This window comes from Pongo abelii, chromosome 18 (assembly GCF_028885655.2).
Source record: "Pongo abelii isolate AG06213 chromosome 18, NHGRI_mPonAbe1-v2.0_pri, whole genome shotgun sequence".
Taxonomy (NCBI): Eukaryota; Metazoa; Chordata; class Mammalia; order Primates; family Hominidae; genus Pongo; species Pongo abelii.
Genome location: NC_072003.2, coordinates 83,358,455 through 83,375,058, shown reverse-complemented (window position 1 = coordinate 83,375,058; position 16,604 = coordinate 83,358,455). Strand labels below are relative to the sequence as shown.

General features: G+C 56.8%; 2 protein-coding genes across 8 annotated transcripts in view; both read right to left on the bottom strand.

The window, feature by feature from the left end:
• NECAB2 (N-terminal EF-hand calcium binding protein 2) overlaps positions 1–1,638 on the bottom strand; it is a 35,570-nt gene extending 33,932 nt beyond the window's left edge. The window contains exon 1 of one of the 5 annotated variants that reach the window (XM_054534201.1): positions 1,533–1,638. Coding sequence is in view for 2 of the 5 variants with exons in the window: in XM_024233684.2 (XP_024089452.2) it covers positions 38–238 (201 nt within the window). In the remaining 3 variants the exon portion in view is untranslated. Of the gene's footprint in view, positions 1–37; positions 642–1,532 lie in introns of those variants that run through there. The other 4 variants (XM_024233684.2, XM_054534202.1, XM_054534199.1 and 1 more) reach the window with 4 other exon arrangements.
• Positions 1,639–2,543: 905 nt separating this feature from the next.
• OSGIN1 (oxidative stress induced growth inhibitor 1) overlaps positions 2,544–16,604 on the bottom strand; it is a 35,257-nt gene continuing 21,196 nt past the window's right edge. For 2 of the 3 annotated variants that reach the window (XM_054534198.1, XM_054534197.1), the window contains 5 exons: positions 11,174–11,272; positions 9,513–9,649; positions 8,149–8,340; positions 7,837–7,928; positions 2,544–3,815 (listed from right to left, as the gene is read on the bottom strand). In XM_054534198.1, the coding sequence (XP_054390173.1) occupies positions 2,870–3,815; positions 7,837–7,928; positions 8,149–8,340; positions 9,513–9,649; positions 11,174–11,240 (1,434 nt within the window). In that variant the 5' untranslated portion in view covers positions 11,241–11,272 and the 3' untranslated portion in view covers positions 2,544–2,869. Of the gene's footprint in view, positions 3,816–7,836; positions 7,929–8,148; positions 8,341–9,512; positions 9,650–11,173; positions 11,273–15,569; positions 15,679–16,604 lie in introns of all 3 variants that reach the window. The other variant, XM_003778671.4, reaches the window with a different exon arrangement.

The following is a 16,604-nucleotide window of genomic DNA, read 5'->3' as shown; positions in this document are numbered from 1 at the left end:
GAGGCCACGGCGGGGGTCCCGGCCGGCGCGTACTCACGTCCAGGATGACGGCGGTGCCCCCACGGGGCGAGGCTGGGCCGGGGTCCGCGGGGGCGGCGGGGGCCAGCGGCTCCCGGGGCTCGCCCATCCTGGCGCCCACCCAGCGCAGCAGCCCGCCCAGCGCCCGGCCCTGCTGCGGCGGCTCCCGGAGCAGCCTGTGCGCGCCAGCCCTGCACAGGCGCGCCGCCCGCTCGCACATCGCGCCGCGCCCGCCGCCGCCGCCCGGAAGCCCGCCGACCCCCGCCCAGCCGCGGCCCGCCCCCGCGCAACCCCCTCCCCGCGCTGCCCGCGCTGCCCCGCCCTCTCTCCCGCTGCCCCCGCGGCCGCGGACACCGCGGGGACTGGCCGGCGCCGGGGGGCGGGCCGGCCGGACCCCGAGCCACGTGCCCGCTCCCCGCCTCCCCCGCCCCCGCCGGCCGGGCGCGGGGCCTGAGGACTGCCCACCGGGGCGAGGGGCGCGGGCGCAGCCACAGAGGGGGCTACCCGGAGGCGCGGGGTAGGTGGGGCCTGGGGGCGGGGCGGCGCCCCTGGGGTCTGCTCCCCAAAAGTCTCCTGCTGTCCCCGCTTCTAAAGTCCCCCCTCCCACTCGCGGCGCGCTGCAGGGGGCCGAAGCGCAGGTGTCCAGCGAGCCCGGAGCGCCCTCTGCCGGCTCCAGCCCCGGCGAGCGGCGCCCACGCACCGCGGCCCCGTCACACCCGCGGGCGCCCACCCTTAACTCCCGCGGGCGTGCACGCCCCCTCAGGCCGCCCCCTTCGTTACAAAACGCCCAGAACCAGTCTTCACCCCAGGACATCTTTCCTCCACACTCCATCCACCCATCCATCTATCCACCCACCCACCTGTCCGTCCGTCCGTCCATCCATCCATCCATCCATCCATCCATCCATCCATCCATCCATCCATCCATCCATCCATCCGCCCGCCTACCCGTCCATCAATCCATCTATCCATCCATCCGCCCACCCATCCTCCCATCCATCCATCCGGCCGCCCGACCGTCTGTCCATCCACCCACCCACCCTCCCATCCATCCATCCATCCATCCACCCACCCACCCGTCTGTCCATCCACCCACCCACCCATCCATCCATCCATCCACCCACCCACCCATCCATCCATCCATCCACCCGCCCACCCGTCTGTCCATCCATCCACCCACCCACCCATCCATCCATCCATCCACCCACCCACCCATCCATCCATCTATCCCATCCATCCATCCATCCATCCATCCTCCCATCCATCCATCCACCCACCATCCTCCCATCCATCCATCTATCCTCCCTCCCTCCCATCCATCCATCCATCCATCCTCCCTCCCATCCATCCACCCACCCACCCTCCCTCCCACCCATCCATCCATCCATCCACCCACCCACCATCCTCCCATACATCCAACCATCCTCTCATCTATCCATCCATCCACCCACCCACCCATCCTCCCATCCGTCCATCCACCCATCCATTTAAAAGATGAATTAAGGAGAACCCACTAGGTGCCATGCAGGTGCCCAAGCACTGAGTTCCAGCAATGGGCAAAACAGATGGTGTACTTGGTCTCCCGGAGCTCCTGGAGCTTACATCCAAGTGGGCAGAGCCAAACACTGAAATGATTCCACAAACAAATGAACAATTAAAACTGAACTGCTGGAAGGGTGTGGTGGCTCATGCCTGTAATACCAACATTTTGGGGAGCCAAAGAGGGTGGATCACTTGAGGTCAGGAGTTCAAGACCAGCCTGGCCAACACGGTGAAACCCCGTCTCTATTAAAAATACAATAACTAGCTGAGCGAGGTGGCAGGCACCTGTAATCCCAGCTACTTGGGAGGCTGAGACAGGAGAATCATTTGAACCCAGAAGCAGAGGTTGTAGTGAACCAAGCACCACAGCACTCCAGCCTGGGTGACAAAATGAGACTCTGTCTCAAAAAAAAAAAAAAAAAAAAGAAAGAAAAAAAACTGAACAGCTATGAAAAGGTAGAACCTTGGACCATGAAAGGAGTGTTTGCTGTGATGGCAGTGGAGGGGTTTGCATCAGAAGAGGCTTCCTAGAGGAAGTGATTCTTATGCTGAGACATCCCAAGGAAGAGGAGTTAAAGAAAGGTGGGAAACTGTCCTGGGCTGGGGACTCTCTGTGCAAAGGCCCTGGGGCAGGCAGAGACCTGGCCAGCAGGAGGGACTGAAAGGAGGCCGCATGGCAGAACAGAGAGGAGGGAGGCCTGGGACAGGCTGTGGAGGGGGCGGGGCTGCAGTGCCCTCCTGGACACCACTGTCTGCACACACCCGCCACTCCCGCCCCCAGGCTCTAGTACAGCTGCCCGCTCAACTGCCCCCACACTTGGGGCACCATCCTTTGTACCCCAAGGCCCCAGCCATGGACCTCATCCAGGACCACATGCCCCAGGACTCCTCCCACAATCCCCTTTCCTCCCTTCCCCCCAGCCCAGTGCAGGGTTCCGGGAACGCAGCTCCCTCCCTGAGCACAGAGTCCTCAGACGCATGAGTGCAGGTGGGCACTGGCTTTATTTGGGACCTGCTTCTCGAAGGCGCAGGCCTGCAGGTCTCCTGGCTGGGTGCTCAGCTGGTCACACCAGCAGCTTTCCCCACAAATCCCAGGTCTAGGCCGACCCTGGCCTGCGGCCACTGTTACCACCTCAGACACTGGTCTAAGTCCAGGGCAGCCTGGGATCCCTACTCCTCTTGACCCCAAAGGCCAGCAACGTGGGCTGACGCCTCTCCCTGGGACATCTTTGGACGGGCCCTGCATCCAGCAGGGATGTGGTCATCTTTGTCCTCTCAGGGCCTGGGAGCCAGCAGGTCTGGCCGAGTGTTAGGGTGGCTTCCTGGTCTCCTTCCTTAGCAGGGAGCTGGCCACAGCCAGGGCACCCCCCTGCACAAACCTCACGAAGTTGTCCCCGGCCAGCGGCCCCACGGCGTACAGGCCCTCCTGCTGGGTGCTCTGGTAGGTGAAGGGGTCCACGTCAATGGGGTTCCTCTTGGCGCTCAGCGGCTGGTCAGGATCCACTGCAAAGTCAGCCCCTGCCCCAGGCAGGAAGGAGAGGTTGGGGTGGGAGCCGATGAGGACCAGCACCAGGGAGACCCCAAACACCTTCTCGACACCCTCGAGGTCCTGGAACACGGCCTGGCAGTCTTCCTTGAAGCACAGTAGCTGGTGCCTGGGGAGGCTGCGGTAACCCTCGTAGGGACTGGGCGACAGGATGGACTGCTCCCGCATCATTTGGTGCACCTTGTGGTACTCGGGGTACAGCATCTTGGGCAGCTGGTTGAACACCAGGCCAGGGTCGTCCACGGCCCGGCGGAAGGCATGGATCACCGGGATGTTGTAGTGGCGGGCGTAGAGGACCGCGTCGGCCGCTGACAGCCCCGCGCCAATGATGAGGACAGGGTCCGAGGCCGGGGTCACCGCACCAACCCTTGTGGCCGCCTCCAGGGCAGACAGCTCATGGTGGATGAAGGGCAGGGCCTCCCCGGGGATGCCCAGCCGGGCCGGGCTGTCGAATGTGCCTGTGGCGAGGACCACGTTGCGGGCCCACAGTGAGAACGGCTGCTGGGCCTGGTTCCTGGTCAGGAAGCCGCTCACCTGGAAGAGGGGGCTGGAGTCCTGGGCCCCACAGCTGCTGGGATCAGGGGTCCCCCACTCCACGGCTGTGACTACAGCACCGGACACAAAGTTATGCCCCAGACCCTTCTTGACCACATAGTCCCTGTAGTAGTGGGCGATGTCCCCGGCCGTGGCCCGGCTGTTGCGAAGGCCTCTGTTGGGGAGGATGCAGGACGCCAGAGTCAGACACTGTTAGAGGTTGGGGGGCTGGGTGGGATGGGAGATGTCCAGGGCGGTGTCAGGCCCTGGGGCTGGACTAGGCTGTAGCTGTAGGACTAGGCCAGGTAATTCAACCTCTCTAAGCCTCAGTCTCCTCTTCTGTAAAATGGAGGTAACAAGGGTGCCTCCCTCAGGAGAGGTGGTGTAGGGCGGGGTTCAGAGTGCAGCCTCCAGAGCCACACTGCCTGGGCTCGAATCCCGACTCTGCCATCAGGGAGCTGTGTCTGTTTCCCCAGTTTGCAAAATGAGGAAGATGTTGGTGGCAGGACCTATTTCGTGAGGTCGTGGAAAGGATTTGGTGAGCTGACAAAAACAAAGTGCTTAGGATGGAACCTGACTGGAAGTAAGTGCCATGCAAGGATAGGTCACCATGATTGTCACCTCAAAGGATTAAATATGGTATGATTCCATTTTTATAGAGTTCAGAAACAGGCAGAACTCATCTATGGAGTTGGATGTCAAGAGAGGGGTTACCTCCGGGGATGGGGAAGGGGGTCCTGATCAGAAAGGGCATGGGGGCTTCTGGGAGGGGGTCTGCTTCTTGATTCTCTGTGCTTACCTTGAGAAATTTCATCAACCTGTACTCACAGGAGTTACGTACTTTTCTATATGTAGCCAATTTATTTTATTTTATTTTATTATTTTTTGAGACGGAGTCTCACTCTGCTGCCCAGGCTGGAGTGCCGTGGTGTGATCTCAGCTCACTGCAGCCCCTGCCTCCCGGGCTCAAGTGATTCCCATGCCTCAGCCTCCTGAGTAGCTGGGCCTACAGGCGTGCAGCACCACGCCTGGCTAATTTTTGTATTTTTATTAGAGAAGGAGTTTTGCCGTGTTGGCCAGGATGGTCTCGAACTCTTGACCTCAAGTGATCCACCGGCCTCGGCCTCCCAAAGTGCTGGGATTACAGGCTTGCGCCACCGCACCCGGCTTATATGTAGTCAAAAAGTTGATTTAAAGTTGATTTAAAGACTCCCACGTGATGCACTCACCATCGTTCCCAGCCCACGCGGCAGCAGGAGGTATTTTATTATTGTTGTTGTTGTTCTGATTGTCACTCTTTCCAGGGGCAGTGACTGCAGGCCCATTCTTGTGGGGGTTGAATGACAGGCTTTGCATCATCCTAGCACCTTCCTGTATCTCACTGTGTGACCTTAGATGAGTTAATTTACCCAGCTTGTGGGCTCATGGCTCAAGATGAACTCCCATAGGGGAGAATCCTGTGCCACCTGCCGTCCGGCTACACGTAGCAGGAGCTGACAATGGACCCCCAAGGCCGTGCCAGTCAACCCAGCGCAGCCCGTCTGCGACCCTGGAATTTATCTCTGTGGGCAGTCCTTCTTCTTTTCTCAGTTTTTGTAAAGATTGTGATACAGAACGGTCCCAAGAGCATGTTCTGTGCAGAGTTATTTATAATAATGACACAATGGAAAGAATGAACGCTCCAGGGCTGGCAGGGGCTGGGTAACCTTGCCAGTGCCGTGAGGGCAGGGGGTGTGTCTGCAGTGGTTTTGTGCTCTGACATCTAAGCCCAAGGCCTGGCACATAATAAGCATTCGGGGAAGATTTGCTGGGCTGGGGGTGCTCTCTCGCCTTTGGGAATATTGTCAGGCCATGTAAAAGGATGGTTTTGAACCCTGTGACTTCACCACATGAAATGCTTGGGATACAATGTGAAAATGCAAAAGGAGCCTATAAGAGGCTGTGCTTACAAGCGAAATCTAAGTTTCTGGCTGTCTACTAACACATAGCTACACAAACCTGGAAGTCTTCCTGCCAAACATGCAGAAGAGTCTTTGCATCAAAGAGATAGTGAGGCCTGGAGGGGGACGCCTGGAGTGCCTGCCGCTGGGGACACAGGCCTGGTCACAGCCCTGGGGGCGGAGGAAGTAGGGCTTCCCGAGAGGCAGACTGCACCCAGGTATCTGCGCTGGGGCAGCTTCTCATTGAGTGGACGCACCCCAGGAGGAGCAGGGACTGGAACTCCTTTATTCAGTGATTTAAACTGTGAGAGGAAAATCAATCCTGGGGCCCTCAAATCACTAAGTTAAAGGAAAAGTCAAGCAGGGAACTGCGTAGGGCAAAGCTGCCTCCCATCCTACTGAAAGTCTTCCCTCTGCTCACTGAGATAAATGCACATCTGATTGCCTCCTTTGGAAAGGCTTATCAGAAACTCAAAAGAATGCAACCGTTTGTCTCTCACCTGTCTGAGACCTGGAAACGCCCTCCCTGCTGGAGTTGTCCCGCCTCTGGACAGAACCAATGTCCATCTTACATGTAGTGATTGATGTCTCAAGTCTCCCTAACGTATACAGCCAGGCTGTGCCCCGACCACTTTGGTACATGTTATCAGGACCTCCTGAGGCTGTGTCATGGTTGTGCGTCCTCAACCTTGGCAATTAAACTTTCTAAATTAGCCGGGCGTGGTGGCTCACGCCTGTAATCCTAGCACTTTGGGAGGCCGAGGCGGGCAGATCACGAGGTCAGGAGATCGAGACCATCCTGGCTAAGGTGGTGAAATCCCGTCTCTACTAAAAATACAAAAAAACAATTTAGCTGGGCGCGGTGGCGGGCGCCTGTAGTCCCAGCTACTCGGGAGGCTGAGGCAGGAGAATGGTGTGAACCTGGGAGGCAGAGCTCGCAGTGAGCTGAGATCACGCCGCCTCCCTCCAGCTACTCGGGAGGCTGAGGCAGGAGAATGGCGTGAACCTGGGAGGCAGAGCTTGCAGTGAGCTGAGATCGCGCCACTGCACTCCAGCCTGGGCGACAGAGCGAGACTTCATTAAAAACAAACAAACAAACAAAACTTCCTAAATTAACTGAGACCCGTCTCAAATATTCAGGGTTCACAAATCATTTCTCTAGGGTGGCCATGATGGGGCAGGAAGCCAGATGGGGAGAAAATACCCCAGGAGTGAAAGGGCAGGGAGAAGTGTGGGTTTGGGGTGAGCTGTTTTCCTTCTGCATTTCCAATAACCTGCGTGACCTTAGGTGAGTTAATTTACCCAACTTGTGGGCTCATGGTTAAGGATGAAACTCACCTGTAGCAAAAGCATTAAAAAAAAAAAAAAGAAAAGAAAAAAGAAAGTCACCCTATTAGCTGACCCAGAAAGATTGTTCTAGGCCAGGCTCAGAATAGAGGGAGGGGCTGAAGGGAGACCACAAGGACTGGGGGACCTGTGCCAGAGGCACGGGGCAGGGCGTGGGGCTCAGGGGCCAGGTGTTACCCCCTCCTTAGAGGCTGTGGCACTACAGGGAGGCCCAGTTGGGGGCCATGTGACAGGGTGGTTTGCCGCTTGCCCGGGACAGGGAGTCCTTGGGCGAGCCCAGCTCTGCTGCTCACCCTCATGTGGGGTGGACAAGTTCTTTCCCTATCTGAGCCTCAGTTTCTCCCTCTGGAAGAAGAGGAAGACAGACCAGATGCACTCTGAAGCCCCTGTACCTCTGGCTCCAGGGCTCACTGTGGGGGGCCTGTGAAATCCCCCAAATCACTAAGCTAAAGGGAAAAGTCAAGCTGAGAACTGCTGAGGGCCAGCCTGCCTCCCATTCCATTCAAAGTCACCCCTCTGCTCACTGAGATAGATGCGTATCTGATCGCTTCATTTGGAGAGGCTCATCAGAACCTCAAAAGAATGCAACTGTTTATCTCTCACCTACCTGTGACCGGGAAGCCCCCTCCCCACTTCCTGCCTTTGCTTCAAGCTGGCCCACCTTTCCAGACCGAACCAATGTACTTCTTACAAATATTGATTGATGTCTCATGTCTCCCTAAAATGTATAAAACCAAGCTGTGCCTGATCACCTTGGGCACATGTCATTAGGACTTCCTGAGGCTGTCACGGGCGCATCCTCAACCTTGGAAAAATAAACTTTCTAAATTAACTGAGCCCTGTCTCAGATTTTCTGGGTTGACAGGCCCAACCTTCCGTGTCCCCCAAGGCGTTCCGGGCCGGCCTCACCTTCGCTTCTTCTGCATCCAGTCCTTGACCTCCAGGTCCGGGAGCCCCATCCACTGGCCTTGGCTCAGGGTCACCATGGAGCCTTCGATGGACTGCAGGGAAAGGAACCCTTTGGTCCAGGCCTCTGCTCACCTGAACCCATTTGGGGCTAGAGGGCATGGGAGGCCTTTGCTGGGGCTGGGTAGAGGGAGGAGGGAGAGGCAGGGTTGGGGGGTGGAGAATGAGGAAAGGGAGATGCCAGAGTCCCAGCCCCAAGTGGGGAGAACAGGGGAGAGAGCCCCCCACAGGAAATGCCCTCGCTGCCGCACTCACGTGCCAGGCTCCCCCGGGGAGGTTCCGGCCCAGAACCACGTGGGGGATGGCGTGCTCCTTCCGGTGCTTCCAGGTGAGGACTGACTTCATGTTTCCCCCAAAGTCTGTGTCCGGGCGCAGAAGGGCATCAAAGAGCAGGGCCACGGGGCTTTGGGATCGGCCTTCGAGGCCTTCGGACAGGTAGTCCAGGTCCTGGAGGGGGGCATAGGTCAGAGGGGCTGCTGGAGGAGGGCGGGGTCGTCTTCCCAGAGCCTCAGGCTGGGCAGGAATGTGGGGACTGGGGCCGGGCCATTTCCCTGGCACTGGAGGGTCTCAGAGAGATGCGCACACTGGGGGCGGTTTGAAGCTCTCATTTTGAGGTCTTTCTAGGAGGCCAAGGGCCCCAGAGTACAGACCAAATGGGCAAGCTTAGATGAGACTGGAGCGATTGCCTGGTCCTACATCCCTACCCTAATATCAGCATGGTCAGATCAGCTTGGGAGGTGCTGCCTCTTAACAGCAGATAACACAGATGGGTACATTAAAGGCTCTGACAAGTCCTGCAGCCATCATTTACCTGTTTAATTTTGTCAAACCCAGTGTGTCCCTGTTTTACTGGAGTGTGGACATTTTTCTCTGTATATTATACTGAGGAACTAGTATTCTATAGAGAGCAGTTTGAAAAATGCTGATCTAGATCAAATTGTCAAGACCTATTTCCTCATCTCCAACTCAAGGGCGGGAAGGGAACAGGAGGATGTACGCTGCCTGATGAGGGAGGTCGACAAGGGGAGGTCGTGGAGGGGCACAGTGGAAGACAAGGGGTACGGAGGGAGGATTTGCAAACCCTTGTGCGCAGGAGGTAGTGGGACTGAAATATCTGTGGTGGAGCTTCTCAACGTTCACCGCACTGACATTTGAGCCAGATCATTCTTTGTAGCTAGAACAAAGTCATCCAAATGTCAGTGGGGAAAAGGTTGAGAAACTCCACTGCAGATATTTCAATCTCACCACCCTCGTCGTCCTGTGCAGTGTTGGACATTTGCCAGCATCCCTGGCGTCCACCCTGCTGGATTTGGTAGTACCGCCACCCTGCCATGACAACCCAAATTGTCTCCAGACATTGCCAGGTGCCCCCTGAGGAGAAAAATCATCCCCTCCTTGAGAACCACGGGTCTAGGGCATAGTGAGCCCTAGACCATGTGGCATTTGTGGGTCTCCGATTTCTCTTTCACGATCCCCGTGGCTGACTTTGTGGACTCTCGAATTCTGTGTTTAGTCGTGTTTCCAGCAAACACACACTCTTGTTTTTCCCTGGGAAAGCTGTGGTAGTTTTCCAAGGGCGGGTGTGTCCTACCCAGAGCTCTGGCCCCAGGCTGACCCACCTGGTCCAGGATGGAGACCCCCGGGGCCTCGGTGAGCTTCCTCTGCAGCAGGGGGTGTGGGTGGACGGCATCTGGCTTCACGTATGGGGTGTAGCCGGAGAGCAGGTAGGACAGGCAGATACCAGAGGGGCCGTTACCTGGGGAGAGAGGGTGGAGGTTAAAGGGGGTGGCCTTTTCAGGTGGGGGACACTACTGTGGAGGGCTTTGATCTAGATGTGGCGCCTTCATTCACTTATCCCTCATTCATAAAAATAAAATATTTATTAAGCCTTTAGCCTGTGCCAGACACTGTGCCTAATAATAATTTTAAAAAGAAGGAATGAACAACTGCTGAGAGCTTACTATGTGCCAGGAATTGTACTGAGAGCTTTCACAACAGCCTCACAACAGCTTTAGCGAGGTTAGTGCCACTCTTTTCCTCCTTTTATACTTGAGGAAATGGGCACAGAGAGGTTAAGTTATTTGCCTGTGGTCACACGGCTGGAAGGTAGACGAGCCGGGATTAAAACCCAGACAGCGGGAACGTCTGACAACACGACTGAGATTCTGAGATTGCTAAGAACTAGGTCAGATGGATGAGTGAATGTAGCACAGATTGCTACGTGGCCTGGGGGCGAACTTGAGTGGTGGGTGCTCGTGGGCGCTCAGGGGTGCTGAGCCACCTGTTGGGTCTGCTGCTTGCACGTCTGAAGAACTGCGCCGCCATCTGTGGCGCTTCCTGGGCAATTCACCAGGCACAGCCCTGTGATAGCACTTCTCTTTTTATCTGTCCTTTCCCCTCTTCTTATCTCGTCTGATTTGGAATATTACTCATATGTAGGATACCAGGAGGAACCATATGAAATCACAGGCACCCATCTGCTTTTGCCTTACAGAAATGACCATCTCATGTGGCTTAATTAGATGCCTGCATACTAGAGGTCATCTGTCCCCATTTTTTGCAGACAGAGGACAGGAATCATAAGCCGCTGCTGTGTGTCCTCTCGTGTGGGCACCTAGCACAGTGCTGGGCACAGGTTAGTCATGGGACCAGTGTGGGCTCAGGACCAGGCCTCCCTGCACCACGCCGGGTCGCCTCCAGCTGATGGGTGTGTTCTAGACCCCTGGGTTCTCGGAAGTGTGAAAAGGAATGATAGTTTATAAACTGCTAAGCCTAGCACTGGCCACATAGTAAACGCTCAATGGCTTAATTTAAAGACCACTGTAAAGAGGCCAGGCCTGGGCCAGGCATGGTGGTTCACACCTATAATCCCAGCACTTTGGGAGGCTGAGGCAGGAAGATAACTTGAGGTCAGGAGTTCGAGACCAGCCTGGCCAACATGGCGAAACTCCATCTCTATTAAAAATAGAAAAGTTAGCTGGGCATGGTGGTGGGCACCTGTAATCCCAGCTACTTGGGAGGCTGAGGCAGGAGAATCGCTTGAGCCCGGGAGGAAGAGGTTGCAGTGAACCAAGATTGCACTACTGCACTCCAGCCTGGGCGACAGAGTGAGAATTTGTCTCAAAAATAAATAAATAAATAAATAAATAAATAAATAAATAATAAACCCCAAATACAAAAAAAGAGGCCAGGCCTGGACTTGTCCAGCTCCTGCCCTCAGACCTGGGGGATACCCGGAAGGCTCAGCGGAGCCCCTCTCCGGCTGGGGCCTGACACTCACCCACAATGATGACTGGGAGGGGCTCTGAGCTGCTGGCACCGAGGTGGTCCTTTCCGGAGGAGCTCATGGCTGGTGGGGGGCTTAGGGCTGGCAGCAGACCTGGAGTGGGGGAGAAGGGAAGGAAGAGTCCATTTGGGTGAGGCCTGGGTGTCCACACAGCCACTTCACCTCCCAGCTAGGGTGGCGTCCTGTGGCCCTTAGGGTCTGGTCCGGGGTCCCCATGAGGCATATCTGACGGGACTCCCTTCTTGCTCTCACACAGCCTCTGCTCCAAACAGGCCGTTTGCCCCACCGCTCCCCAGTCATGCAGAATGTGCCCTCCCCTCCTCAGGCCTGGTCGCCCCAGGCAGCCACTGTCCCTCCGAGCCTCACTCTACTCTCCCATCTCACTGGGGCAGTAACAGTCCCCGAAACTCATTATCTGTCTTCCTGAGAGGCCATTCCTGCCCAACCCAGGAACAAGCCGTGCCAGGCCCTTCTGTGGGCCACAGTCCTCGAGTCCCAGTGTGGCCTGGTGGACTTTGGAGTCGTCATCCAGCCCTGGCAAGTTGCTTCCTATCCCATTCCTGGGCCTCTCTGGGTCTCAGTTTCCTCGTCTGTAAAATGGAAGCAATGAGTCCCTACCTCCTAGGGTGGTTGAGGGACACAGCAGGATCACAGACAGGAAGCACCTGCCTGGAGTGAATTTGCCACGGGGAAAGGGCCAGTGTTGTGGCCTGCCCCATGGGCTGGGCTGGACTTGGGGAAATGGAAGCAATGGCCAGGTTTGGGGACGTGCTGGTGAACCTGCCATCTCTGGGACAGCCGCGCCCTCTGCTGGCCCCAGGCCCAAATCGCTCAAAGGGACCCAAGTGCTGGTCCTAGAGCTGCCGGTGCCCAGAGGGGCATCAGACCTACCTTCTCCCCCACACCAGCTAACAGCGGACACCAGCCTCACCCAAGGGCCACATGCTGCCATCCTGGTGAGGCCACATGCTGCCATCCTGAGGGCCACAAGGCAACACCCTTGTGGGCACAGGGATGGTGAGCATTTGGCACTTACTCTGTACCGGGTATTTGACATGCTTTTTCTCATATCCGCCTCACACTGACCCTGTGCAGTCCTGGTTAATGTCCCATTTCACAGATGTGTAAACCGGGCTCAGAGAGAGGTTGCACAAGCTTCTCAGTGTCACGCAGCTGGCTTTGAAACCCAGGGCTCACTGGTGCCAAGGCCCTGCCAGTGCCACCACCCATGCTACTCGGCCTGTCCCTCGTGGAGATCCAGGGCTCATCCAGGTGTCACACTCAAGTGGGCGGGCACAGGGCTTGGACCACCCAGAGTGGGCAGGGGTGGGGGCCCAGGGTCACCTGCCTCCAGAATTCTTCCAGAGAAAGTGGGAATCTGGATTTCTATGTGAATGATCTGATTTGAAGAAGTGGGCAATGAAAGAACGCACAGTTTTGGAAGATCCTTAACAGGCCAACCAAACACAGCTAAGACCAGTGTGTGGCCTCTGATGTGTGCGGGGTGACAGAAACACCATCGTCCACCTCCGGGCAGGTCCCGAGGAGATGGATGAGAAACTGCCATACAGATGGGCCACTGAGAGGACCTATGTGTCGCCCCCACAGTGACAACAACTGACCTTCTCACAGCACTCTACAGTTTGCAAGGAGGTTGCATCTAAGCAGTAGCATCCAGCCCGCTCAGCAGCCTTGAGAGGTGAGCCCTGTCACCTCTGTCTTACAGGTGAGGAGAAGGAGGCTCCGAGGGTGAGGATGTGCCCAGTGGGGAAGGGGTCTGTCAGGGACCCCTGTGTGGGTGCTCTCTGCTCCCTTGAGCATAGCCTTTCTTGCCTCTGCTGGCGTGGGGGCCAGGGACAGCCTCCGTGTCCTGTCTAGGCAAGCCCGTGTGCCCAGCACCAAAGACCTCCTCCTCCCTTTCCAGAGAGAAGGAAGGTGACATCCTGCAGTCACCAGGGACCACATGGCCTCTTCATGCTCAGCTCCCTAGAAGACCCCAGGCTGCCTGCCTGGGGAGGGGATCTCAGGGTGACGCCGCCACCAATTATAATAATAGTAGTCACGAGAATAACAAAGACAGCGTGTGGCTGACATTTCCGTACTTCTGTGGAGTGGGCTGGGCGCCAGGCATGATCTCAACACTTAATACATGTTAACAAATTGAATCCTTATTTAATCGGGTTGTTGTACGTACTTGGAGAGCCAGAGAGTTTCTCACAGCCCTTTATAGTTTGCAAGGTGGTTGAACCACCTCTTGCAGGCTGGGCTGGATCAGAGACCAGGCCGCCCTGCTCCAGAGCCTTCTCTGTGCCCCAAGTGCTGTGACAGCTCCTGCTGAGACCCCTTTGCCGGGTGGAACGTGCAGTGTCTGTTCCAGGGTCCCCCACTGCTCTGTCGCAGCGCTAGTGGCAGGTGGGGAGGCAGAGGGACAGCTGATGACCTGGTGTTCTGGCTGGGAAGGGATCATTTCTCATTGACCCTGGGCGCTGGGTATACCCAGAGGCCTTGGAGAACAGGACTGCGGGTCCCAGAGCACTTTCTCTGGCTTGCTCCTGGTACTTTTCTCTGGCTTTCTCCCGGTACCCTTGAATGGCTCCGGGCCCCTCAGTCCTCATCATGGTCCCCGGGAACAGCAGCCACTGGGGAGCATGGGACCTCCTAGTAAAGGGCTCCTCCTAGCAACCCACTTTGCAGATGAGGAGACTGAGGCTAGGAGAGGTGAAGCCATGCCCTGAGGCTATAGAGCCTGTGGGCGATGGAACTGATATTTGATCCCCGTGGCTGACACCCCCAGGCACCCCAGCCCCTTCACCAAACGAGTGAGCCAACCTGCTCCATCTGCCCCAGTGCGCCCGCCCTGGGCCATGCCCTGCCCCTCCTTTGTTCTTTCGGATTTTCCCACCACCCCAAGAAAGGCACTTGCAGGAGCCCCTGTTGGCCAATGAGGAATCAGAACTGGCTGCCCCTTCTCACCCTTTGCAGGCAGCAGAGGACACTGATTTACCACCAGGGCTTTGGGGCTCCAAGTCCAGGGCTCCCTCCTGGGACTGTCCTCAGGCACTTGACTAGAAGCTTCTGGATACCACATACATGAGGTCACCACCCAGGGGCTGGACCTGAGAAGTCACTTCCTCTGCAGAGTGACACAGGACGCCCCAAAGTCCGAAGCAGCTTGATGCTGTCACTCACGACCTCGGACAAATATGCTGCCAACTTACAAAAGAGCGTTCAAAAGTTTCATTTCAATTCCTTTTGTGCTTTTTAGTTTTATGGAGTTGGAAGAATCAATTTTTAATGTTATCTTTTTAAGTCCCTTTAATTGAAGATGGCAGATGTTGATGGAAAGAAGTTAACATTAAAAATTGATGTTTCAAATTTCACAAAGGCAAACAGGATAAAAGAAATGAAAACATTTGCACCTTCGACTGACTTTTCTTTCAAGTGTGCAGCATTTGTACTTCTGAGGTTGTTAAAGCTGCAAACTGCTCTGAGACTCTGGGACACCTGTATGTCTGCATTTCTTTGGCACCTCTAGTGGCCATTTACTCATTTGCCTTTGAAGACACCCCAAGAGGTGGGTGTTCTTATCACCATTGTGCAGAGGAAGAAACGCGGGTCAGGAGGAGTGGGCGTCTTGCCCCAGGTCACCTAGGAGGGTCCAAGACCACAGCCATGTGAGAAATCTTAGTTCTGCCAAGACCCCTCCAGTAAAACAGCTGACTACAGGGAGACCAAGAAAGTGACATGAAGCCCTGGGGGGGCTAAAGTGTGAGGGGGTGGTCTGTCCGTGCAAGCGGCACCTGCCATTTATCACAGATGAGCCCTCACCCCAGTGCCGCACACCTGGAGCCCAGGATCTCCTGCAGCTTCCCAGCCTCCCAGGGGCCGCCCTCCCAACCCGCCCCACTCTTGAGCCTCCTGAGAGAAGCTAAGTCGCTGGGACCTCCGGGGGTGGGGTCTGTTCATGGGCACCCACGGGCTCTGTCCCTCCTGAGCAGGAGAAGCAGAAACCCAGAGGGCACCCAGCCTGGCTGCCCGACCCAGTGGCCTTGGAACAGCTAGGCAGTAAGCCCGGGCTGGCCACACCCCTCTTTCCTGCTAGGAGCGGCGGTCACGTGGGCCAGAGTACCCTGGGACTGTGGCCGCTTCAGCTCTCGGCTGAGGGTACCAGGCACCTGGACAGGGACACAGCTGAGGATCTGGGAGGAACCTAGGGTAGGGCAGAATCCTGCCGGGCTCCAGAGAACCCAGGGGAGGGCCTCCACTCAGGACCACCCGGGATCCCTGCCTGGCGCCAGGGCTCTGCAGACCCTCCGGTCCAGCTGGGCTTGCCACTGGTGCCTGGGATGTGCCTGATTCCCTCCCCCGGAATCTGGCCCCGGACACTCACCTGACAGGCAGTGGTGCAGCAGCCCAGTGAGCCCGGCCAAGCTGTGCACTAGGAGGGTCAGGGGATCACGGATCACAGAGTCCCCCGCGAGATCGGGACACCCATTACCCTGTGGGGATCCAAGAGGCTCTGAGAGGCCAGAGGGAAGTGAGGGTATTTCACGGGGAGGGAGGAGGCGGCGCAGGCGGTGGGCGGGGCCAGGAAAATCACTTTCATAAGCGTGAGTCAGCAGGGGCCTGTGATGAATGAACTTGCACACTGGGCGGGTGTCACGCTGCCTGCCTCATGGCCAGCCTTAAAGGGCCCCTGCTGGGCGGCCTGCCAGGGGGCCTAGGGTGGCGCTCCCTCCCAGCCACCTCCCCCTAGCCAGACCCCCATCCCTGGGGCTCAGTCTCTGGAGGAGGAACCAGTGACCTCTGAATGAGCCAGCCTGGCCTTTGCCATAAGGGAGGAGGAGAACGCTTTGTCCCGCACACAGTTAAAATAACAGTCCCTTTAAGTGGCGAAACCCCGTCCAGTTCCCGCATTCCACCTGGATTCTACTGCACCCTCCAACCCCCAAAAGCCCTCTGGCACCAGCCTGCCTGGGCTGCGAATCCAGCTTTGCCATTTCCCGCTGCAGGGCTCTCGCAAGCTGCCTTAGGGCCCGTACCTCAGTTTCCTCATCTGAAAACTGGGGCCAAGTCACAGATTGTCGCTGCCAGAGTGGCTGTGAGGGTTTAAATGACATCCTTCTTGGCTGCCATGCTTAGAACTTGAAGCCTGCTCCCCGGCTCTTCTCTCCTGTTTTGTGTGGGTAGCACTGCACACCCCACACCTTGCTGTTTCTTAATTATCATTATTATTATTTTGAGACGGAGTTTCACTCTTTTTTCCCAGGCTGGGGTGCAATGGCGTGATCTCGGTTCACTGCAACCTACACCTCCCGGGCTCAAGCGATTCCCCTGCCTCAGCCTCCTGAGTAGCTGAGATTACAGGCATGGGCCACCACGCCCGGCTAACTTTGTATTTTTTAGTAGAGATAAGGTTTCACCA